General features: G+C 42.0%; 1 protein-coding gene across 2 annotated transcripts; it reads left to right on the top strand.

The window, feature by feature from the left end:
* The first annotated feature begins 8748 nt into the window (after nt 1–8748).
* On the top strand, nt 8749–25147 carry LOC132959749 (bile salt export pump-like). 2 transcript variants are annotated; one of them, XM_061032941.1, is made up of 29 exons: nt 8749–8967; nt 9158–9246; nt 9395–9413; nt 10546–10575; nt 10659–10710; nt 10802–11109; nt 11195–11282; nt 11853–11986; nt 12080–12251; nt 12930–13054; nt 13134–13308; nt 13444–13557; nt 13676–13786; nt 13891–14016; nt 14866–15069; nt 15175–15345; nt 15903–16104; nt 16197–16266; nt 16702–16822; nt 16968–17135; nt 18163–18267; nt 18550–18711; nt 18823–19026; nt 19735–19976; nt 20622–20778; nt 21169–21366; nt 22502–22708; nt 24009–24155; nt 24620–25147. In XM_061032941.1, the coding sequence occupies exons 2-29, from the start codon at nt 9168–9170 to the stop codon at nt 24818–24820; spliced, it is 4092 nt and encodes a 1363-aa protein (XP_060888924.1). In that variant the 5' UTR covers nt 8749–8967; nt 9158–9167; the 3' UTR covers nt 24821–25147. The 2 variants fall into 2 exon arrangements, with proteins under 2 accessions (XP_060888924.1, XP_060888922.1); XM_061032939.1 differs by having other exon boundaries at nt 8749–8971.
* Nucleotides 25148–25979: the final 832 nt, after the last annotated feature.

Genomic DNA, 25979 nt, shown 5'->3' with positions numbered 1-25979 from the left:
GCTAAACCACATTGTGTGTCCTGGATGTCTCCAAAAAGAGGGTCAGAAACAATCTTTACCTGACGTTCAATGAACATGACAAGATCCTTGAATCTCGCTCTGCAGTTGTACCTCTCCAAGATCTCATGTGCTTTTGTCCTCCATCTTTCTCTGAGCTTGAATGGAAGTTTTGTCATTATTGCTCTCATATTGGTTGGCATGTCGAGTTCTTGCATATATTGAAGCTCCTCCATGACATTACAACAACCACGCAGAAACAGAGCAATGGCTTGTAGTGCCTTTACGTCCTCTGACTTTATTGCAGGCCAAGCCAGGGCCTTCTCTATGTAAGACGCAGCAATCCTGTACTCATTTCCAAAGTGCTCTTGTAGAAGCTCTTTAGCCAGTTGGTATCCTCTGTCAGGACTCATGTGCTGACAACTCCTCACCAGCTCTCTTGGCTGTCCTCTTGTAAACTGTTCCAGAAAATAAAGGCAGTCAGCTTTGTTAGCTTTTGATTCAACACCATGCTCAAAAGCTTTAATGAAGTTTCTATACTGAAGTGGATCACCGTCGAACACTGGGATGTCTCTAGATGGTGAAGACATGAGACGTTGCTGTTGAACGAGAGCTTCTGTTATTTCATTCTGTCGATGCATTATAGTGACTATGTCTCCTTGTATTTGTAGAGAATGTGTATGCTGTTGTTGCTCAACATGATCCATAGGCAAAGAGGGGGTTTGATGTTGTTCTGTTCCATGCCATTCAGTCTTGTTTTCCAACTTTGTCTCATGATTTGATCCAAAGATGCATTGCTTCCTGTTTGCACCAGGCTGAGTGTTCTGTGCACTTGTTTCATTATGACATACAGGGGAATTCCTTTGTTGCTGTGTGCTCGATGTAAAGGGTTCATATGTCTTTGCTGCAGGATTGAGACTTTTTGATGTTGTTTGTTGTCCATTTTTCCTTTCAAAATAAGAATTCATCCCATTTGATGATGCTTCGGAGTCTCCTGAACAATCTGAAGCAGCTTGTAAAACAGCCAGTTTTGCTGTGGATGCAGCTATTTCAGCATCCAGGGTGAGCTGCTCCCTTCTTCTTCGTAACTGTTGCTCCTGGGCCTCCAAAGCATGCTTTTCCTTAAGTATTGCAACACGAGCAAGAAGTGCAGCTTTTTCTGCCTGTACTTTGATGCATGAAGAGGATTTGCTTTTACCACTGGCTGCACTTTTGCGGTTAGAGTGTTTACTGGTAACATTTGATATGCTGTCATCAGGTCTGACATCATCATTTTTGGCGACCAGTGCATTGGGATTACGCTCGCAAAGTTGTGTGCACACATTTAAACATGGCCATAAACCTGGTAGCGCTACACATACCTCGTAGAGCCGGTGGGCGCCGTTGAGTTGGACCGGTCTGATAACGATACCTTTTGGAACACGCTGTCTGATGATCGGCGTCCTCCTCGTAACGAACAATACACCCGGCGTCCTCCTTGTAACGAACAATACACCCGGCGTCCTCCTCGTAACGAACAATACACCCGGCGTCCTCCTCATAACGAACAATACACCCGGCGTCCTCCTTGTAACGAACAATACACCCGGCGTCCTCCTTGTAACGAACAATACACCCGGCGTCCTCCTCGTAACGAACAATGCACCCGGCGTCCTCCAGCGAGCCAAACAAGTCTTGGGGAATCCAACGTTGAATCTGCCTCTATGCAACGATGGCGTACTTTCAGCTTCCAATTGTCCAATTTAAAGCGAAGTTTTTGACTTAATGTAGTGGCTTGATCTTGCTTTTCAAAGGTTTGAGCCACTGAGGGGCTGATAGTCTACCGTACTTAATTGACGCGTTGTTTCCGTGTTTCGTGGCAATAATTCAATCAACTCCGTGCTGTCACGCTCAAACGGGTTTATCTGAATCGTTCATTTACAATACATATTCTGGTTGTCTACATACACTTATTCCATTATAACTCTAATGTAAAACAAAGCCAGGATAAATGTTCCATTCACGATACATTTTAACAGCGGTCAAAAACTGTGTGCCTCTCACGGTGGGCTGCTCACCTGTCCGTGATTAACTCTTCTTCTACTTGTAACCTTCCCAACACCAAAGTGAATGTGCCCCCTACTGTGAGCACAAGGAACTACAACAGAGCACACAGACATACTGAACACACAAATGGCTCTAACAAGTATTCTGTTTGCTCCCGTTTCATACACGTATATCTCATAGTCAGTTTTATGGTAAGACCTGGACATTTAGCACTTCATCGCTCTCTTTCTCTGCTCGCTCTGCAGTCCGGAGCATTTACCATAAAGATCAGAATACGTGGGCACTTCAGATTTAGGGGCGGCTCACTTCACCATGTAAACTCGAGGAGCGGCTGGCTTGACCGCAGTGATCGGATGCGTGCTTTCAGGAAATGAATTGTATTTTACCACCCACAATGCTGTGCGAAATTGAACGTAAATCGTCACTTCACATCTGCCTCCAAATCAAAACAAACGAGCGTGGATTCATTGAATCAATTTTTAATCTAGATTTAAAGTCCCGACTGAAATCACTACTTTTAATTAACAGAAAATATAACAAATATCTGCATTATTATAAAACCTTTCCCCCTCTATTTAAATTATGATTTCACTATTTAAATGAGTCTTTGTTTATTTTACATTACTGTCTTTCATTTGTACTGTGTTATTTAATCTGTCTTTTACATTGTGATATTGTTTTTTGTTTACCTGACTGTATATGTGCATTACTCTTCTTGAATAATGCAAAACAAAAAACGGGTGGATGCGGCCGGTTCGGGAAACGTAAATGACGTCACTTACTGAATGAATCAGAAGAAGTAGACACAAATATCTGCCTACTGTGCGCGCATACTGAATAGTAGGTACTAACAGTATACAGCACAGATAGTAGGTACAGTCTACTGAAAGATTGAGTAGGCTACTTGGTAATTCGGATACAGCCAGAGACTGCAGTCAGCCATTTAGTTCACATACTTAAATACTGGTAAACATGTAAACTGTAGAGCAGATTATCAATTTACCTTTGTTTCTTGTCCGTCCACTTACATGCGCAATGGCACATTCCGGAATGTCGCTCGCCCGTATAGCTCTCTCTCTCCCTCTCAAGTGGGACATAATGAGGAAGAGAACCTCTTGAAAAAAGGTCTGGTCTAATGTTTGGACTTGTGAGTCAACTTTAAGTGCAGTTTTTCAAGACAACAGGTGAGCTGCGGAGCTGCGCAGCGTCTTTAGGCGGAATGGATTTGTTCCGCAGGTTCTAAAAGAATATACAGCTAGAATTTCGATATCTAGGTTTACAAATAAAAAAAACTCAGAAACCTGCGAGTTGTAACACTCTGCAGGAGGTAAACAAGGTTTTAGGGAACGGACATAAAAACAATCACACATTGTGGTGTAGGCTACTGCAGCCACACATCACATTTAACGTGGTAAACAAGTGTTACGTTCCCCAAGATGGCTAGGGGCTGAGGGGAGTAACACTAAATTAAAACACAGGGAAAAGAAATAGGAACTAAATATAAGGAAAGTTTAAAATGATTTATTAACAAACTAAATCAAAATATACAAAACAAAATAAGCTTCTTCTAAACAACACAAAACAAGAGAAGCCAATTCAAAACTAACACTCACGATATGAACAATAAGTCTTAATGAGAACACAAAGCTTCCACAGAAGGATCACACTAACTTTCTAGTCAGAGACACACACAGTCCAACGACCCACTGGCAGCCTCCTCTCTCTCTCCTGCTCTTTAGAGGTCGCCCCTGATTAGTAAGTAAGTAGCCACAGGTGATGCTGGGCACTCTGAGGCTGAGGAGCAACACCTGGGGAGCACACACACAGGAGAGAGAGAACAAACACACAAAACTACGGCACCTAACACCTCCCCCCATGAGAACAAACTTAACGTTTGTTTTCCAAAGGTTGAAACATATCAAACACACGTTATCCACCACGTAATATTTGAGTCAAGTTACGCCCCAAAGTGCCTTATGAAACAAATCATCTAGTGGAAGGAACATAAAGAACACCACTGCCAACCTGTAACACACAATGTGACAGTGACAGAAAACTAATGAAAGTGGGGAAAGAGTGAAACAAACACAATCTATAGACTTGCGGCCTTGTGAGAAGGTGAAGGAGATGTGATTCAACACTACTAACCATCAAACCCACCACCTTGCTCACCAACACAAAGTACTGCCAAACCAGACACACATCCCATAACGTCCAAAGTAACTGGCTCTTTGCAGAACATGCCCGACGTCTCTGTCTGCTCCTCCTTCGCCTCTTCTTCAGGTTCGGTGTGGCTGGACCTGAACACACAGTTGGGGTTAGAAACACTCTTGTCCACCGAGATCCTCCTGATTCAGTGGCAGCGACACTTTAGGAGCAGATATCTGCTCCAACACAACTTCAGGTTCACCTGGAGCACAGTTCTCAAGGTCACCAGCAGGTGATCACCTCTCTTCACTATCTGTAGGAAAGACTTCACAGTTTAAGACAGATTTTGCGCACACATCAGGAGCCATGGACTCAACACAAGGAGAAACATTTTTGGTGCTGTTCACACCCTTGGACTTTAATTTCCGAAACTGACGTTTACGTTTCAGAGCAAAACAATCAGCGATCAGGTGACCAACGTTATGACAATAGAAACATTTCCTGTCTGACTTAAGGCTTTGAGGTGCAAGTTTAGGCAATTTACACTCACCCACAAAGACTACCTTGTTGGTTGAGGCAATCTCCTCTGCCAGAAATGCAGCTTCCTGTAAGGAAGTTACCTTTTGTCCTTCCAGGTACAACACAGTTTGCTCTGAAACACAATTTTTGAAGTCTTCCAACAACATAACTCCACACACACTGAGCTAAAGTCAGTGGCTTTGCTAGCGCTGCACCATCGGTCACAGAGTTTCCTCTTCTCCATGGCAAACTCATTCAAAGTCTGGTGGGGAGCCTTCCTCAGGTTAAGGAAGCGCTGTCGAAAGGCTTCAGGTACAAGCTCATACACACTCAAAATGGCATCCTTAACCTTGTCATAGTCAAGGGTGTCCTCAATTGACAAACAAGAGTAAACTTCCAGGGCCTTACCGTTTAATTTACTCTGTAGCAACATTGTCCACACATCCTTACACCAACGTGAAACTGTGGCAACGCACTCAGACACAACAAAGAAAGTCTCAACTTCCAACTCTTCAAAAACAGGAACAAGAGAAATATGTTCAGTAACATCAAAATGTATTTCAGAATCCAAAGAGGAACACGGACAAGCAGAAAAAACTGAAGACATCGTTGCTACACTGTAGGAAATTACAAAACACTGGCAGCTACCAATGTCTTACCCCATAAGCCACAGCTAAATAAACGAACAAACTGGGTTACACTCACCGCAAGTGAACCAGGTCAATTTGTTGCCGGATGCCAAACACTAGATTCCAAAACTCAACGTCCTCAGAACCTGCCTAACACAAACTTACCTAACTGTCTTCTGGGACCTGCCGGGCTCGAGGTGAATTTAAAGGCTGCATCAATGGCCGAAGCCTGGAAATGCCTACCCCCACCAGGGAACGTACTCCCCACCCAGGATTTGTCCTGAAAATAAGAAAGGCAAAACAAAAAATGAGTGGCCGAAGGAAGGACTGAAACAGCCCAGCTGGTCACTCCCCTAACTAAACTGAGGAAGATTTACACACTAAAGGAGAGACAAATGCATCCCAAACAATGTACCATTATATTCACAAGCGATACAATATACAAACAAACCAAGCCTACAACAACTCCAAAGTCTTTTGGATCCCGGACGAGCCCCCAAATTGTTACGTTCCCAAAGATGGCTAGGGGATGAGGGGAGTAACAATAAATTAAAACCCAGGGAAAAGAAATAGGAACTAAATATAAGGAAAGTTTAAAATGATTTATTAACAAACTAAATCAAAATGTGTAAAACAAAATAAGCTTCTTGTAAACAACACAAAACAAGAGAAGCCAATTCAAAACTAACACTCAAGATATGAACAATAAGTCTTAATGAGAACACAAAGCTTCCACAGAAGGATCACACTAACTTTCTAGTCAAAGACACTCTGTCCAACGACCCACTAGCAGCCTCCTCTCTCTCCTGCTCTTTAGAGTTTGCTCCTGATTAGTAATTAGCCACAGGTGATGCTGGGCACTCTGAGGCTGAGGAGCACACACACAGGAGAGAGAGAACAAACACACAAAACTACGGCACCTAACACCTGTACTTTAAATGTACTTAGAATTTTTTTATTTATTATAGTTGATAATAATTCCCTGACACAAGCATGGCAGATTAGACTTAGCGGGCCGCCACAGTCTAGTTAATTAATGGGACACACTGAATTCTTAGTTGAGGCTTTCAAGGAAAAATAAAATGAAAGAAGTCTGTTGAACATAGAGGTGACCAGGAAGTTGAGCTTAGAGGGCAATAACCTCTCGGACAGAGTGTGTTCATGTCAACACACTCACCTCTCCAAAGTCATCACGAATACAAAAACTAGATCTTTAAAGGGCTTTGACATTTTGAATGAACTGTGTGGTTACTGTGGGATGTTGTTCAACGGGCTTAACTTAACATAACTATAGCAAAAGTGGTGAAGAGTCAGTAATGTTTGTTTGTGTTAGACAAGCTAAGGCTACAGAGGCAAAACTCCTGAGTATTGGACTGAGCCAGCAGTTGTTATTACTTAAAGCTACGATGAGGACTTTTGATTGGATATGAAACAGAATCATTTCAGATAAAAAAATATGGAATATGATTGTTTTTATGTTAAACCTCTTGGGGAGCTTTAAGAGAAAACCAATCCTTTAAAAAAAAAAATATATATATATTTGTTAAATTAAATTAAAGCCTAATTTACCCTAAAGAAGAGTAGCTAGCATAACAATGTTGTTGTGAAATCACACAGTTAACTTTTCATTATCCCACAAACACTCAAACTTACGGTGAGTTTTATAAATGGGAACAGGGTTTGTGTATTTTACTTGACTTTCTGAAAACTTTCTCTGAAGTGTCCACCATGATTAAAATCTCTTTCAAATCAAACGACACTCATTTGCTTGATGTCCAATAAGTCCTTTAAACAGTTTTGAAAAATGCTACTTACAGTTTATTCCAATTATCCACCTGGCTAGCTGACAAGCTAGTATTACACCCCATAGAGATTTTAGCCTGTGAAACCTTTTAAAATGTGAAACCTTAAAAATGTCAGCTTAATATTAAACATACTTAGACATGTAGTAAATTCACACCCATTCATACTTGTATGTTTTGAAGGTACTGCCACTCTAGCTTTATCACTCTGCTCTATTTAGCTTCTTGAAACTGACTTTCCACATTGTCATAGTCGTTGTAGTGCCATGTTTGGCCTTGAAGATTTCTTCTGTAATGCAATAAATCACTGTGTACTTTCTACATTTTAACATTAAATCAAGTGACTTTCACAATGCATGTGTAGGGGGTAGAGCCATTGTTATAAGGTGTTAGTCCTTGGAAGCTCTAACTAAAGCTTCTGTTCCCTTAAATCCCATTAATCCCTTCAAATCATATGACAAGGACCGAGAGAAATAAGCCTTTTCCACAGTCTGAACATTGTTTTATTCTTTTAATCATTGGTTAATGCAGCTTCAAGTTTATTAGCTTTAGTTGCCTGGCTGACAAGAAAGGCAGCATTAAAATCCAGTCTGGGGGACTTTTTAGTGTCTACACCAGTACACAGTCTAAAAAGTCAAACCTTTTAGACTGCGTACCACCTCCGAAAATATTTGGCTCTCCAAGTACCACCATTATGGTAGACGTTAAAATACACTGTAGGCCTATTTCAACACACATTTCATGCAAGAGGCAAATGAATTCATAAAAAGAATATTATTTATTATTGACTGCTGGCAGCCACACTGTAGGCCTACTAAGAGCTAGTGATAGAACTTACACACACAAAAGTGCAGAACAATAAAAATGACAACTTTATACCAACAACCTGTTAGAGACTATTTAGTCTCCAGTGTTTCCCACACAAACACGATACATGGGCCCAACTATATTTCCGACCTGTTCTCATTTAATTTTTCATTTATTCATAAAATTGCTGCATGACTGAGAGAGTGAGAGTGAGAGTGCAGGCGCGCGCTCTGCAGGCTTCGTGCAAACAGCGCCGCTTGTTGAGCATTAATTGAGCAGATTAAAGTTTTTTGTTGCAAAAACTAGATTAATTTAGAGGGGAAAACACTTTTGATATAAATACAACCCAATAGATACAAGACAGATAAGAGTACGACAACATTTTTTTTTTGTTTTATGCTGAACGTGTTTGTTTTTTATATTGTGGAGATTTCTTTGCGTACCACCACAGGGAGCCCACGTACCACCGGTGGTACGCGTACCATAGTTTGAGAACCTCTGGTCTACACCATGAAAACAACTGGACCATACTTTAGTGTCATACGCCTAACACAGGCCTTAGTTATTCTGTAGAGAACAATTAGACTCCAATCATTTTAAACATTTCAAAAGTGCGACAAAATGCTCATTTAAAGCTACCTTCAGTGTGAACACCTCAGTCACGTTCAGAAACAGAGCAGGGCCTCCACAAGTGAAATGTTTGCCCGACGAGGTCACTGGCCTTCTCAGCAGCATAAAACCGACAGGACACTTACCCTTAAAACGAAACACTCTGACCCCGAGTTCCAACCACGGCAAATTCTGATCAATAAGAGCACGTGAATCGCTGCCAATGTACACAGTGTGTGGTGGTACACCTGAGTGACGAGCTGCAAGAGCTACGACTGCATGTCAAGACGCTGGACTTCATTACAGGAGAGTTGTTGTGTCTGCTGCTTTAATTGAGCTTCCCTCCCTTTGTTAGTACCCATGATTTACTTCAGTGAAGAATAAAAAGATTTCTCCTAAAAAGAAAACGAGTAGGTAAGTCCTTCATTTTTAATTAGAATGGGCTATGGTCTGACTTCAGTGACTTCAAAAGGTTTTATAGCTTTCTTGAATGTGGATGTCTGCTAAAAATAATAAATGCGCTCTCAAAATTAAAATTTTGACATGACAGTCGTAAACTAATTATTCTGCATTTGGACATCTGAAATGTGCCTCTCCCAGATGAGCCGACATGCCGAGTGGATCAGTGAAGCTGCACAGCATTAAAAAGCTGGGACAGGAAAACCACAGCTATGAGTTTTCAGATGAAGGTAAGGCTCTAAAACTTTTTCAGCTCTATTTACAGATATACTTTGGGAAAAAAATGCTAATACAGAGGTTATTGTGAGTACATTGTGGAGTTTCAGCCACAGTTATGAATCGAGGAAGTTGAATCTCTATTTTATTCTTGTGTTGCAGAACCAGCTGGCTCCTATATGTGAGTATAGAATCCTTTCTTTTTTTAATGTGTCTATATTATTTTATGAATCAATGACTTTTTCATTAATCACAGGTTCCATTAAAAAAGCCCTGCTATATAAAGGACGTTTTTATCCTGAGGTTAGGTGTAGGCTGTTTAAGTCTGTTGGATGTTTTCTCAATATATTATGGTTTTCAATGTTTTTCAATTTCAATTCTTAAAGCAGCAATAGTAATACCCAACATTACTTAAACAGCATTAACATACGACACAAACGGAAAACGACTGCTCCCTGATTTTTGAAATGTATTTCTGCCTCAACAGGAGGGATTCACCCACAATGTGTCAGCCCTTTTACAAGAACAGTAGTAGCTAGAAAGAGAGATCAATGACCTTAGCCATGTGTGTGTATGTATGTAAACAGGCCAATGTACATGTGTCTTCTTACTCCTTCTAGTGTCTTTAAAACACTGACATATCAGAGAGAACACTTGTCAATAAGCCTGGAGATAAATGCATGACTAGTGCATAAGACCTGACGTTATAATGCCCAAATTAAATAGTAAATGGACTTTTCTAGTCTTCTGACTGCTCAAAGTGCTTTTACACCGCTTGTCACACCTACACATTCACACCCATTCACACTGATGGCAGTGGTTGCTATGTAGTGAGACGAAGTCACTAATCCGCAGACGAAGCAATTCCGGGTTAAGTGTCTTGCCCAAAGACACATCTGACATGTCGCTGCAGGAGCTGGGATCGAACCCGAGTTGACGACTCTACCAACCGAGCCACAGCCACCCCATTATTAGTGTGTCAGGAATTCACATCAGTCACTAGAAACAAATGATCTAGTCCCTTTGAGTCCATCTCAACTTAATAATGTATGGTGGCCCTTAAAGGTCAACACACAGCAACTTGAAAAACATTTAAAATGGTTAAAAACAAACAGTTTTCTGTATTATGTTTTGTGTCTGTATTTGGGTTTCTGTCCTGTATCTGGTTTTATGAACGGATTTTGGTTTGTAACCTACATCTTGATGTGTCTCTGTTTTTGTGTTTGGTGACACGTTTGTCTCTTGTGTATTTAGATGTCTGTATTTGGGTCCGTTTCTGTATATCATCATGTGTTCTGTTTTCTCTCACGCAGGACAATGACAACTTCCAAGGAGGACGAGAAGTAAGTAGAAGATCAAAATAGAATTGTGGCTATTTTGTAATGATCCCCTAAAACATAGACTGACCTGTCTTTTTTGTAAACAGAGGGAAGGGAAATGCTGAGCAACCAGCAATCAGGGTCGGCTTCTTTCAACTGGTAAAAAACTTTTTTGTTATGTAACGGTTGTTCTTTTTTCTTTGCTTAGCTCCTTTAACAAGTGTGATCTTTGTGTTTTACCTCCGTCCAGTTCCGCTTTGCCACATGCAACGATATGCTCAAGATGGTGTTCGGCAGTGTGTGTGCGATCCTGCACGGCTCTGCCCAGCCCCTCATGCTGCTGGTGTTCGGCCTGCTCACCGACACCTTCATCGAGTACGACATCGAGCTGAACGAGCTGAGGGACGACAGGAAGGAGTGTGTGAACAACACCATCCAGTGGAAGAGGAACTACACTGAAGCGTTCGACCAGACCTCGTCGCAGAACCTGTCGGGCTGGGGCCTCATGAACAATGCAACATGGGAGATGCTTGTACCTCTACCCAACAGGTCATGTGGGTAAGTGAGCTGTGAGAATACACAAGGTTGGTCCCTGTTTGCAGGGATCTGTATATGTATTTACTGTGTTTGTGTTTTCTTTCAGGATTCTCGACATTGAATATGAAATGACCCAGTTCGCCTTCTATTATGTGGGAATTGGAGCAGCTGTGTTCGTGCTGGGATACTTCCAGGTTTGTCTTTTTTTCATACAAAGCCATACACCTTAAATGACATCAGTCTGTGTCATCCTTGCATCTACTTAAAAAAAATAAGTCAAGTAGCATAAGGCAATTTGATCCTATCAGAAATACTTCATGCTTTGTAAAAAAACAAACAAACTGGTGCATGGCATCAAGTCTTACACAAATGGTGTCTCTTCTCTCCACTCTATAAAAAGAAAGTGGTTAAAAACGTATTTAATACAAGTGTGACATTCATCTTGAAGTATCACGACTTACCTCAACAGACTGTAGAACTAGATAGGACTTTGTGGCATGATCATGTATTGGTTTGAGAATGTATGGCTTATTGCACTGTGATGAAATGCAGAATTCCTGTACTTAAAGACACTTTAGGCTCATATCCTTATTACAGGATACATATTCTTTCCTAATTTAGACCGCCGTGACATCATTATGACATCATTTTGCCACCCTAACCCTAACCCTAACCCTAAACCCTAGGGTGCTACAGGGCAAAGGCTTACATTTATTTATAAGAATAAACTAATTTGAGTTTAACCTCCATTTTACATTTCATAGATCTCCCTGTGGGTGACATCAGCTGCCAAGCAGATTCAGCTCATCAGGAGGATTTACTTCAGTAAAGTGATGAGGATGGAGATCGGCTGGTTCGACTGCACCTCTGTAGGAGAGCTCAACACTCGCATGTCAGAGTGAGTGGACAAAGACGACGTCATTTCTATCTGTGGGAGTAATTTGGTTCTAAAAATACATGGGTGTTAAAAGAGGTCGTATCTGTGTTACAGTGATATCAACAAGATCAATGACGCTATTGCGGATCAAGTTGCCATTTTCCTGCAGCGTTTCACCACCTTTGTGTGCGGCTTCTGCATTGGATTTGTGAAAGGATGGCAGCTAACCCTCGTCATTGTTGCAGCAAGTCCACTGATCGGTCTTGGAGCCGGTCTCATGGCTGTGGTGAGACTTGAATCGATTCCCCTTGACTTGTTGATTGCTCTTAACTTGACCAAACATGAACTCTGTTGACCTGACGTCGCTCGACTTGGATTAACAGTTACATCTTTTGACCCATCTTGTTGACCTGATGCTTTGACTTTAATTTACATCGTTACCTGTTGGCTTTACATGACTTGACCCCTCTTAACTTGACAAATCAAACCCTACATGTTGACATGACAACTCAACATCTGCTGACTTGACTTCTCATGTTTTAATCATTACCGTGACTCCTCTGTTATGGCCTTCTATTTTTTTGTGCGATTGGCCCAACATCCCTTGACTGCAACAGAGGTCAGTTTAAGGCTTGACTGAACAAGACTACAGAAACCAGTCACTCCATGCATAACGAATTAGAAGCTAAACACTTAAAACACCTTTATTATAACGGCTAAATCATTTAAAGAGCCAACATGTTTCGACCATAAAAGACTTAATCAGGGCACACTTTCTTTTACATTATTTTTAATCTGCTTTGACCACATTGAGCAACCAGCCACCCCCCGTTTTTCTCTTTGACCCGTCCAAACTTGTCAGCCTGACTTGACTTGACCCTACATCGACTCAACATCTAACTTAATCTTACCTGGTTTCTCTCCCCCTCTCCATCATCTTTGCTTCCCTCTGTTCCTTTCACAGTTCGTGGCTAAGCTAACAGGGATGGAGCTGCAGGCTTATGCCAAAGCCGGAGCCGTAGCTGACGAGGTGCTCTCCTCCATCAGGACTGTGGCTGCTTTTGGTGGAGAGTTAAAAGAAGTGCAGAGGTAAAATGCCTGCAGATAGCTGAAGATGAACTCTTGTATTAATACAGCTGTGATGAGTTCCATTACTTTGTGTTGGCAGGTACGACAGGAACTTGATTTCTGCACAGCGCTGGGGCATCAGGAAAGGTTTGTTTATGGGCTTTTTCACCGGATACATGTGGCTGATCATCTTTCTGTGCTATGGTCTGGCCTTCTGGTACGGATCCAGTCTGGTGTTGGACGCTCAGGAGTACACACCAGGAACTCTTCTGCAGGTATTACAATTACCATGACGACAAAATATACTGTAATGTGCATTATTGGTTCTTGACAACCAGAATCCACAGATGGACATGGTTTGTGTAACAGTGTGTTCTGCAGCTTTAATAAACTCACCTTTTTCACTCCAGGTGTTTTTCGGTGTTCTGATAGCAGCTATGAATTTAGGCCAGGCTTCCCCTTGTCTGGAGGCATTCGCTTCAGGCCGAGGAGCTGCTACCATCATCTTTGAGACTATTGACAGAGTGAGAATGCTTTATGTTGTCATTTTTCAAGATTTTGATCCTTACAAGACGATGTATCTTCACAGGAAGCCATTAACTCATATTGACAAGCCTCATTTTTCAAATGCGTCACTTTTAGGAGCCGGAGATTGATTGTTTATCTGAGGCGGGATATAAGCTCGACAGGGTCAAAGGAGATATTGAGTTCCACAATGTGAGCTTCTACTACCCCTCCAGACCTGAAGTCAAGGTATGAATGAGCTTATCATTTCATATCAAATCTATCTGAGGTTTGATTTTATTTCTGTTTCTTTAGTTGACCTTTTCCTAAAAAGTCTTGTGACTTCTTCTCAGATCCTGGACCAGCTCAGTGTTGCAGTGAAGTCAGGGGAGACCACAGCCTTTGTGGGGCCAAGTGGAGCTGGAAAGAGTACGGCTATTCAGCTCATCCAACGCTTCTACGACCCTAAAGAGGGAATGGTACATTTGACAGCCCTGACACCAACAGCATTAAACTGAGCCTTACACATTTGATTTGAAAAGGGACTTGCATTCGCATTCAGACAATGCCTTGATAAGTTAAATGTCACTTTCTGTGTCCACTATGTGGTGCTAGAGAGAACACAGACCAACAAAACACTAACCATGCATTATGTCCAGAAAGCAACCTCAGGTGTTAAAAAATGAAGCCAATCACAAGAGCAAAAAAACTGCAGTTCCTTAAGAGTCCACTTGAGGTTTAAGTTTCCTAGGGCAAGATACTGAACCCCAAGGTGCTCCTGAAGGAAAGCATACGGTGTATGACTGTGTGAAATAACCGATTAGTGGCCCTGCATGGCAATATATTAGAGTGTGATTGTGTTGTGAAAGGGTCAATGTGGTTGGTTCATTATAATTTAGTTAATCTCAGCAAACTGATAATGATTGATTCCAATAGCAATGTCCTTTCTCTAAACTCTTGAGATCTTTGATTTCCTCTGTATCCGCCACCTCCTTCCCTTTAAAGCATCATTCAAGTCGTTTTAAAAATAACCATCCCCTGAGGGTTAGAGAAGCACATGATAATCTTTTTCATTATTCGGGCAATGGGTCCTAACAGCCTCATTTTTCTCTCCTTACTGGAATTACAGCTCTTTACACACCTTAGTTTCTCATTGCTTTCATCTTCAAGAGAAGGAAATAGTCTCTTAAGGTTATGCACAAGACTATCCGCCTTACCATTTGAAACTAGCATTGTTGCAGAAAAGAATATAATAGCAGCAGGGTGCTTTAATAGCATCATCCATCAATTCAAGCAAAACCAGCTGCTCTCTGTGCCCTCCATCTCAGGTGACCCTGGACGGCCATGACATCAGAGGGCTGAACATCCAATGGCTGCGCTCGCTGATAGGCATAGTGGAGCAGGAGCCGGTGCTGTTTGCCACCACCATCGCTGAGAATATTCGCTACGGGCGACCCGGCGTCTCCATGGGGGACATAATCGCTGCTACGAAGGAGGCCAACGCCTACAACTTCATCATGGACCTGCCACAGGTGGAAACATGGAGGATGTTCAGTTTCAGTAGTGGATACAGATTCAAAGTAATTTTAATAACCAAAAGGCTAAAGAAGTATTCTTGACATTTTTACATCCTGCAGAAATTCGACACCTTGGTGGGAGAGGGTGGAGGTCAGATGAGCGGAGGGCAGAAGCAGCGTATCGCCATCGCGCGGGCGCTGGTCAGGAATCCTCGTATCCTGCTGCTGGACATGGCGACCTCTGCCCTCGACAACGAGAGCGAGGCTATAGTACAAGAAGCTTTGGATAAAGTGAGTGTGACTGGTCTGTGTGCTGAATTAGCTTCTTTTTTCATCCCAGGATTGGAACATTTATGCTTTAAATGTGAAGCCTGGAGGCAAAGCGCTGAAAAGAAAAGATCCCCTGAAGCTCTCTTTAGCACTAGAAGAAAGCATTTTACAGTAATTTCCTTTTTTCCCCCCCCCAAGAGAGTATGACCTCAAACTAATCTCAGAGAAAAAAGAAATCCACTTTACAGACGCAGAGTGCAAAATAAAGACAAATGGGAATTAAATTATATCTACTGTGTGAGCCTCACTTGTAGTTCTAGGTCCAAATAAACACTGAATAACCAATAAAAATACAACAGCGTTCATTAGTTGAACCACATACAAGATCTAAGTGACTAGTATAGAACACATGTTGTACAGAATATAACATCCATTTTGATTTTATTTGACATCAAGGATATTTTTGGGTGTGTTTTTTAAAAGTCAATGAAATCCTATAAATTAGGATCATTAAGATATTACGTTTCATCAGTTCCTGTTTGGAAACGTTGCACACTTTAAGTCTAATTTTGTCGTAGGTACGTCTGGGTCGCACCACCATCTCTATCGCTCACCGGCTGTCCACCATAAAGAACGCTGACGTGCTTGTCGGCTTTGAGCACGGCCGAGCTGTAGAGAAGGGCAACCACAACGAGCTGCTGGAGAGGAAGGGGGTCTACTTCACTCTGGTCACCCTGCAGAGCCAAGGAGACAAAGCTCTGAACGACAAGGCTCGACAAAGTAGGTCCAGATGTGTGAGATAACAACTGCATGATCTACATCCATAAATACACTTTAAGGACCTAAGCCTTTTCTTGGATCTCTTCCATCAGTGGCTAACAAGGAAGAAGAGTCAGAGAAGCTGAGTCTATCCAGAGCAGGCAGCTACCGTGCCAGCTTGAGGTATTACACAAACACACTCTCAATCACCTCCTGCCCTTCCTCACTTTCTCATTTGCTTACTTGTATAATATCCATTTACTTGGTCCTGACTGTGCATCTAAATCGGATTATTACTGTAGTCATTTACAGGCTGAAATTGAGCAGTGTCACAACAGAAACTGGAACCATCATTTATCTAATTACCCATTTACATTTAAAAGAACGTTTGGAGCATTTAGCTGACACTATCATCCAAAACCACTTACAAATGGGGCCACAGCAGACGAGGCTTGAGGTCCTCTATCTGCACCATAAACAAGCGCCCAGTAATTAGAGTAAGAAGAAGAACAAAAGCAGTGTCAACACAGCCGAGTAGCTGCAATATATCCATGTGCAGGAAGAGATAATAGCATTTCTGAAAAACTCAATTCTGACCAGAAAGTTTTTTCTTTACAGAGCTTCAATCCGTCAAAGGTCTCGATCTCAACTCTCAAACCTGATCCCAGAATCCTCTGTTGGCATTGTCGGAGAGCTCGGCCCCCGTGCCTACTCCGTGTCACAGGCAGACAAATCCAAGGTGTGTGTGTGTGCAGGAGTGTTTGCATCATATTTAATGTGTGGGTGCTTTTTCCTTGCATTGTATATGTTTTGTGTCTCATCAAACTATAGATACTTCACTCTGTCTGCACGTTGATGTGTTTTTGTATTTTGGGGTTTTTAAGAATGCTTTCCCAGAGGAGGAGGAGGAACTTGTAGAGCCCGCTCCGGTTGCCAGGATCCTGAAGTACAACACACCTGAGTGGCCCTACATGCTCTTTGGATCCTTAGGGGCGGCCATCAACGGAGGCGTAAACCCCGTCTACTCGCTGCTGTTCAGTCAAATCTTGGCGGTGAGGAAGTTGTAAACACACAAAACAAGCTAATTTTACAAATTTAAAGCCAAAAATCAATTCATAGAATTCAAACACCAGCATAAAAAGTAAGATGCGTCTTTGTAAAATAAGTGATAGCTAACAGTGCTATCTACATTATACCGCTACAACCTCCAACACTCTGTAAAATAGCATGCTCTCTAACCTTGAACAAGTTAGACCTTCAGTTACAACACCCCTGCAAGCTAACTGCTAACCTGCAGTTACTAAGCATGTTAGCTTCGTTTTAAAACTGACTGTAAGTTCACAGAATGTATGCCAAATATGAATCGTTTTCCTGACATAATGCTACATAGCATGGTAGCTAACAGGGAACAGGCTAGCTCTTCCTTGAACTAGTGAATGGCCAGCTTAGACCAGCAGCTATCATGTTTATAAGCTAGGTTGAAAATAGACATTAAGTTCCCACAGTTTATGCAAGACGCAAAGTTTTCCATTTTCTCATTACATGGCTACCCCAGGCAGTTGATGCTATGCTAGGTGGCGTTCAATGGACCAGCTTGATGCACACAGCTAAAAGCTTTGATAGCCTCTCATTTTTGGATTCTCTTGTTTTGGCTTTCTTAAAAGGTCACCACTCTTTTAGACATAACTAGTGACTTCGACCTGCAGCCTTAGTGATGTGCTCAATTGACTTGAAGTTATTCCTTAACTATTCCTTTAAACACTAGTGTGCCCAGGCCTTCACGATGAAGACTTATCTGCCAGTATAGATTATTAGCCTTATTTCTAGTAACACAATCTGGCCTTTTTATAATATAGTATATTTATATGTTTAAATGTTTTAGTTATTGGGGCTTTAAACATAAGAGCTTTAAAATCTTTGATGAATAATCGATCTTACTCTTGAATTGTGTTCCTATCTGAAAGAGTATGACATGATGCACAGTATTGTTTCACCCTGTTGTGTTTTAGTGTATTCACATTATACATTAATGTGCATGAAATAAGCATGTTTTTCTGTGTGGTGTTTGTGTGCCTGCAGACATTCTCAGTAACAGATCCTGCGGTTCAGAGGAGGGAGATTGATGGTATCTGCCTGTTCTTTGTCATGGTTGGCGTGGTCTCTTTCTTCACTCAGATGCTGCAGGTAGAGTATCAGTCTGCTTTAAAAAGACTGATTGCTTTAGTGCTTCGGTCTTCACCCCCTGATTGTGTTCAAGGTGAGGGGAAAGTCACAATAGAACCGCCTTTATTTCGGAAACTTTCCCTTTTCCTCTGCGTCCTATATCCCGCAGAGCTGCTGTAATATAATTCATCCATGGGCTCTGCCCCCCCCGATGATAGATCCATTACTAATATATTACATTATGTTTGAGATCACTGTTGTGGTGTTTTAGATTAAATTAAGTTACTTCCTGTGTGTCTCCAGGGTTATGCTTTCTCCAAGTCTGGAGAGCTTCTTACCCGCAGGTTACGGCGGCTCGGCTTCCATGCCATGCTGGGCCAAGAGATCGGCTGGTTTGACGATCACAAGAACAGCCCGGGAGCTCTGACCACACGCCTGGCGACCGACGCCTCCCAAGTCCAAGGAGTAAGTTAGCAGCTTCAGTGTAAAGACATAATTATTGTTTTAAAGCTACAGAGAACACAGCACACTGTACAGCATCAAAATCCTTTTTATCCCTACTTTTCTTCCCACAAGGCAACAGGCTCGCAGATTGGCATGATCGTCAACTCTCTGACCAACATCGGCGTGGCCGTCATCATGTCCTTCTACTTCAGCTGGAAGCTAACGATGCTTATCCTGTGCTTCCTGCCGTTCATCGCTCTGTCAGGTGGCTTTCAGGCTAAGATGCTAACAGGGTTCGCTAAGGAGGACAAGATAGCCATGGAGGCTGCAGGACAGGTCAGATATTGTTTATATTCTATAACCTTACCATAAAGTCTTTTCTGGTTACTTTTTATGAGCCTCCTCAACTACAACACACTGATATTCAATGATGTCAGAAATAATCTCAATAACCTTGCAAGTTTTACAGGTGGAGGATGACATCAGCTGATTTTTCTTTTGAGGGACAGAATTAAAACAGTGTCTATTTTAGGCTTCTCATCAGTGAAGAAAAGCTTCACAGCCCTGCAGCTGTACTCAGCTCTCGCTACAGTAGCATTTTATTAGCTCCTTCTATACTTTGGCAAGATAGGAATGGAGCTAACAAGGTCAGACTCGATTCTTGCTGGGGCCTCCCATGCTTCAAATGCAGTTATAGCACTGAAGCACACAGTGGAGAAAAACCTCCAGCCATGGCAGGAAAGTTTAAAATCAAAGAAAAAGTATTTAAAAGTCAATTTACTGTGAACTTCCTTTACGCTATCTTAATTATCCCTATGCAGTAAACCCCACCCATCCAAATAAAGTGGATTAGATGAAAGTTTAATGATCCCTATGGGGGGGACTTGGCTTACTGCGGCAGCATAAAATGGGATATAGATAAGAACAGAGCAAATGCTTTATCTTTATCTAACTCTCCTCCACACTTAACAAAAACAGTAAGATTAGGAGCAGCTTCTGCTTGTTTTTTTTTTTTTTACTGTTTTATTTCAATTTCATCTGCAGATTTCTGGTGAGGCGTTGAACAACATCCGCACCATCGCAGGCCTGGGGAAAGAGAGGAATTTTGTTGATTTGTACGAGGCCCAGCTCGAGGGTCCGTACAGAGCGGCCCTGAAGAAGGCGAATGTGTACGGAGCGTGCTACGGTTTTTCCCAGTGTGTCATCTTCCTGACAAACTCTGCCTCCTACAGGTTTGGAGGTTACCTGGTGCGTCAGGAGGGGCTTCACTTCAGCTTGGTTTTCAGGTGAGAGAAGGAGGACAATGTTAATGTTAGAATGGATGTCCTCTATCCATTATCTTTTCATCTCCTGATCAATGAGTAACTGTTGAAATGATTCCTTTTCGTTCCCTCTGTTAGCAATCTAAATCCCCTCTGATCATAGCATGTGAGCGTCCCATACTGTGCTTAAACCAGAGGAACATGAGCACCTTAATATGGCACATTCTGTGTTTTTCCTCAGTCTTCACTGTCACTCATTTAATTCCAGTCTACACTGCTTTCTTGCTGTCTAAATTTAGTTTTGTTCCCTCTTTCAATCTGGCTGAACACAACCTTTCAAGTTATTAAAATCGAATTAGATTTGCAAACCTTTTATCATCGCTAATGGAGCTGAACACTTTTCACATTTTACACTGTAAAAAGGGCTGTAAAGGCAAACGTTGCTATAATTTCTATGCTTTTCTTGTTAATATCTTGCTTGTGTGAACCCTGTGACTAACAATGAAAATGACTTTACAGAGAGGTAATAAGTTAACATATATCTAAAAGGCTAAGCATCAATAATATAAAACATTTTTAAAATAGAAGATAAATAGTGAAATAAACATTATCCTGCCAGTGGAGGCACACATGGATTGATTGATGACATTACATGTGCTTCTCTTGCAGGGTGATCTCAGCCATCGTCACCAGCGGCACAGCCCTGGGCAGAGCCTCCTCTTACACACCCGACTACGCCAAAGCCAAGATCTCAGCTGCACGCTTCTTCCAGCTGCTGGACCGTGTGCCTCAGATCAGCGTCTACAGCGATAAGGGAGATAAATGGGTATGAGAGCATATGTTAGGCTACGTGTTTTGTGCTCGGCAGCCGTATTGCATGCTGTGTTGGGAAAAATGAGCTCTGCCTGCATTATAAATTCGGAGGGGAATCCAGATGAAAAGTCTGATATCGTATTGCTTTGCTTATTAATTTTTGATCAGTCATGACAGAGAGGTGTAGATGGGAGAAGACAAGGGGGGTTGTTACTCCTTTAATCACAAACTGTACTGTCATTTAAAAAACCTAAATATACCAGAGTATAAGGCTTTTAAATAGATGTGACTCTTCTCATGGACATGCCATCATTAAATACAGCTCCTGCTATCTGTTTGTTAAACCTGCCTTTTGTGGAAACTTTAACCTTTGTTCCCCCCTCCCCCCTCGCTGTGTCTTCAGGATAACTTCAAAGGAAACCTCGACTTCATCGACTGTAATTTCACATACCCCACCAGGCCAGACATCCAGGTCCTGAACGGGCTGAATGTGTCGGTGAAGCAGGGCCAGACGCTGGCCTTCGTGGGCAGCAGCGGCTGTGGGAAGAGCACCAGCGTGCAGCTGCTGGAGAGGTTTTATGATCCTGACCATGGCAGAGTGGTGAGTGAGACACATGGCCATATACTTCATCACACAAAGTGTGCTAAACTGGTGTGAAAAATTGCCAAACAATCAGATCAATTTACAAAGAAAGAAAGAAAATGATTAGCACATGACTTTAAATAGCCCCATCCATGGGGCGCGAACCAATCACTAGGCTTCCAGCACCCCCAAGTGTAAATGCTTTTACTTAGACTTGTACCAGATCACCCAGGATAGGATAAGTCACGACTAGATGGTGAAGGATCGTTTTGTTTTGGGTTGTGGAGAGAAAACAACAGAGTTAAAGGAAGGATGACATTCATCTTTTACTTTCTAGCACGCATTTAACACAACTGGAGAGTGCTCTCAATGCTCAATAGATAATTGCTGGATGTGTTAAAATGCTCAAATGATAGCTGTATCAGCTTCATAAGGAGCTAATGCCTCAGTAGTGTGTTTACAGCTTGTTTCCACTGATCAGAAGAGGATAAAAAAAACACACATCGCAGCTTTCAGCTTTAACTGTATGGGATGGAATCATTTCTAGCGTGAATCTGGTGAATTCTGTGCTTACTTCAGCACGTACAAATGAGAAATCTGACAGTACAAACAGGCAACATTACATCGTCAGAGCAGCTGCTGACCTTTATCCAAATGTCATACATCTCATTCCAGAGAGTCCCGCATAGAGTCGGCTTTCTACTCGGATTCTCACGAGCCTCGGTTGTACCTTGAGTGTCATTGTACAAAGTAAAATCTGTAATTTGTCGAAGTCAAATAATATCAGACAGACCCTCAGTGTACTCTTTGATTGAAGTATTTCTGACTCTCATATCACGTCAGTTCATTTATCAATCCGACGTTTCTGCTGACTTTGTGCTGTATTTTAAAGAAGGGCCACTCTATCCAGGATGGAGGTTTGTCTTTGTGCCAAAAAGGATCTCTGCCAAGATCCAAACTGCCTTAATTGAGTTGGAAGTGGTTTGGTCCTGATTCTCTGTCTGAGATTTAAAAAGGACACAATCACCTCTGCATGGTCAGGAGGAAATTACAGCAGAGATGGTGTTATGATAGCTCATTAAGCTGATTGTAATTCCAGCCTTTGATTATGATATTGCTTTCTACTAATGGTAAAATCAATTGTTTCCCGCAGTTGATTGATGGCCACGACTCGACTCGCGTCAACGTGCCCTTCCTGCGCTCCAAGATTGGCATCGTGTCCCAGGAGCCCATCCTGTTCGACTGCAGCATCGCAGAGAATATCAAGTACGGCGACAACATGCGGGAGATCGGCATGAATGAGGTCATGTTGGCCGCCAAGAAGGCCCAACTCCACGACTTTGTGATGTCACTTCCCGAGGTACTGTGCATGTTTTATGTGCTATGTGTTTGGGAAATGTAGGTGATGCCAAAAATGCCCGTGTTCACTTTGTGTGTGTTTAGAAAAGCAACAAGAAGTGAGTCAGAAAAGATAAACAAAAGTTCAACACAGACGCAGATCATAAACAGAACAAGGGCAACGGGCAGTGTAAGGCTGGTGTACACACACACACACACACACACACACACACACACACACACACACACACACACACACACACACACACACACACACACACACACACACACACACACACACACACACACACACACACACACACACACACACACACACACAGGAACAGGAACAGGTGTGCACATTCATGTGTGAATGAGGAGCGTCACACATGTGTTATCTCACCACTAGGTGTCCTCAGTCAGTCAACTATGACAGAATGAACAGGCAGAGGGCAGCTTTGTTTCAGCCAATATAAAATAGTGACTAATAGCGGCTAAATACACTCAAGTATACTTGAATACTTTAGTCCCATTGAGATTAAGAACCTCTTTTCAAGGGAGGCCAGGCCAAGACAAACAACAGCACAAACACAAAGTTACAGACACAAAGGGAGACAAAGTATGTTAGTTTGATACAGTATGTTATTTTGCTGAGTTTCTTCAACTCTAAGGAGTCCTTGGATTGTTTCCTACTTATCTGAGACAAAATCCAAGAAGTTTTAAAATTGTAGGACTCTCTCTGGGACTTTTGTTTGACCCCAGGATGTTTTTGGATTCAGCTCTGAGTGACAGAGAGAGGTGAGGAAGTCTGAGAATAACTGATGAAAACTTCTTGTGACATTTTCTTACTGTTGTTTATTGTTTTCACAAAGGACACTAAAAGTCTTCATTCTACAATATCCTGCGAAGATTTTCTTCAATTTGTTCTTTAAAGGTTCCTAAAAGTCTACGGCTGATTAACAAATCTGTTCTTAAACTGTGTTTTTCCCAAACACATTAGTGTTCTTAAAATAGATCAACGCTTTGTCCTCGTATCTTTTAGCTAGCTCGTGCCGTTTGTTCATAATAGGCATAGGTTAACACCCCTCTTATGCCCATAAAAGGGCATCAGACATCAGGGCTGTGTGCACCTGCTGTCATCATAAATGCGCTCGAACAGAAGAAGTGGAATGAAAACGACTGAGCTCAAATCTGAGGGACAAAAATATGTCACGTCTCATAATTGATCAGACTGATTCAATTAGTTGCTACTTTTTTAGCTTTCAAGAAATCAAGTTGTGGATGTCTGATCTGAGATTGACTCACATTTCTTCCTGCCTCAGAAATACGACACAAATGTCGGCGCCCAGGGTTCCCAGCTGTCCCGAGGCCAGAAGCAGCGCATCGCCATCGCCCGAGCTATCATACGCGACCCCAAGATCCTGCTCCTGGACGAGGCCACCTCCGCCCTGGACACGGAGAGCGAGAAGGTACCCTTCATTACACTCTGATCAGCATCTTCATCGTTCTGCCGCACCATCTTCTCCACCATGCAGCTGCTTGATATTCGGCGGGCGCAGAGTTTGGGCCCGAGCAGGCAGTTAATTATTATTATCATTAACATCATTATCATTCATCATGTCTGTTATTATCAGCAGAGCTCACAGTTCATTGCAGGCATCCAGTAGAGCCTCTTGGAGCTGAATCTGGTCTATAGTTCAGATGTGTGAGTCACGCAGAGGAGTAGAGAGGCCTCCACCGTGCTCATCCACTGGAGCGTTCTAATGATAGTAATCAACGTGTGATTGTCAAATTGCTATAATTGTGAGGCTCGCGTGGGAGAACTGATGAAGCATCCCGTGTGTGTGTGTGTGTGTGTGTGTGTGTGTGTGTGCGCGCGAGTGGCTGCAAACACCGCTTTATGTGTGTTTTTTTTTTTTTTTTTTTACGACAGACGGTTCAAGAGGCCCTGGACAAAGCCAGAGAGGGTCGGACCTGCATCGTCATCGCCCACCGCCTGTCCACCATCCAGAACTCGGACATGATCGCCGTCATGTCCAGGGGTTTCCTGATGGAGAAGGGGACGCACGACCAGCTCATGGCCCTGCAGGGAGCTTACTACAAGCTGGTTACCACGGGAGCACCAATCAGCTAAATGCTCAGGGAAATAAGCAGACGATCAGAAAGGCAGCCAAGGGCAACAAATGTAAGGATCAGTGTTATTGTGATACAAGGAGACAGAGCAGGAGAGAGTTACAGTATTTATTGTCCTGTCACAGTAGAGGTCACACACCTGAATTGGAGGGATTTTTTTTAAGGAATTACGTAATGTCTTTTTTATTATGTTTGTTTAGTGTGATGGCAGGAATGTGGTGATATAACAATACGTACTGTGATACAGGAGTTACAAGTGATTAACTCTAAAATATGTCTTTTATATTTTAAAAAATGCGTGTAGGCTTTTCATCAGAAATCAATGGAGTACTGTTATGTTGTAAATATAGAAAATCTACTCTTTATTATCAAAGTCATATGAATTATATATAAACATAATGACATTTTTAAAGTGTTTTTTACTGAATGGATTCTGTCCTTTAAGCTCTGTTCAACATTTCTGGAAATAAGCCTTTTTGCTTTCTTAATGGTTATACAAGAAGAACGTCACCTTCATGTCTGTATGCTAAATCTAAAGCTAGCAGACGGTTAGCTTAGCATAAAGACGCAAAAATCATGGGGCTGTTCAGAGGTTAAAGAATTCCAGAAATCCCTTAAGCGATTATATTTCAAGACAGTTAACATATCTGAGTACATTATTTTTATGCTAATGTGTGTAGCGTAAGCTAAGCTAAAGATGAAGTGACGCCGCCTTTAACATTACAATCTAAACAAGATTAATGGATAAAAGTATTATTCTTGAATGGCTAACACTTTTATTACACAGGACCGTTCCTCCTGTGTGTAGACAATAATAATTGGAATCCTCTTCCCAAATCCTGAATATGTTTGACTGTAATTTTGTATGTATGCTTTTATTTTGTATGCATTGTGTGAAATTTTAATAAAACTAAAACTTTTAAAAGTGTTTACGTTAATTTAAAAAAGTCACACCTGTGTTTTCAGTTGAGCTAATGAAACCTCTGCTCATGTTAAAGGTGGGCGGAGCGATCCTCGTGATTTTGTGAGATATCTGGCTCTGAGGACTAATGAGGATGACAAAGGTGTGAATGTACAGGCGCAACACAGGAGTCACAGAGATGTCAATCAAAAGCTTGTCCATGCACACACAGCCTGAAGGCATTTAAACAGACAGTGAA

This window comes from Labrus mixtus, chromosome 24 (genome assembly GCF_963584025.1).
Source record: "Labrus mixtus chromosome 24, fLabMix1.1, whole genome shotgun sequence".
NCBI lineage: Eukaryota > Metazoa > Chordata > Actinopteri > Labriformes > Labridae > Labrus > Labrus mixtus.
The sequence above is the reverse complement of the archived record's forward strand: the minus strand, read 5'-3'. Positions and strand labels throughout refer to the sequence as shown.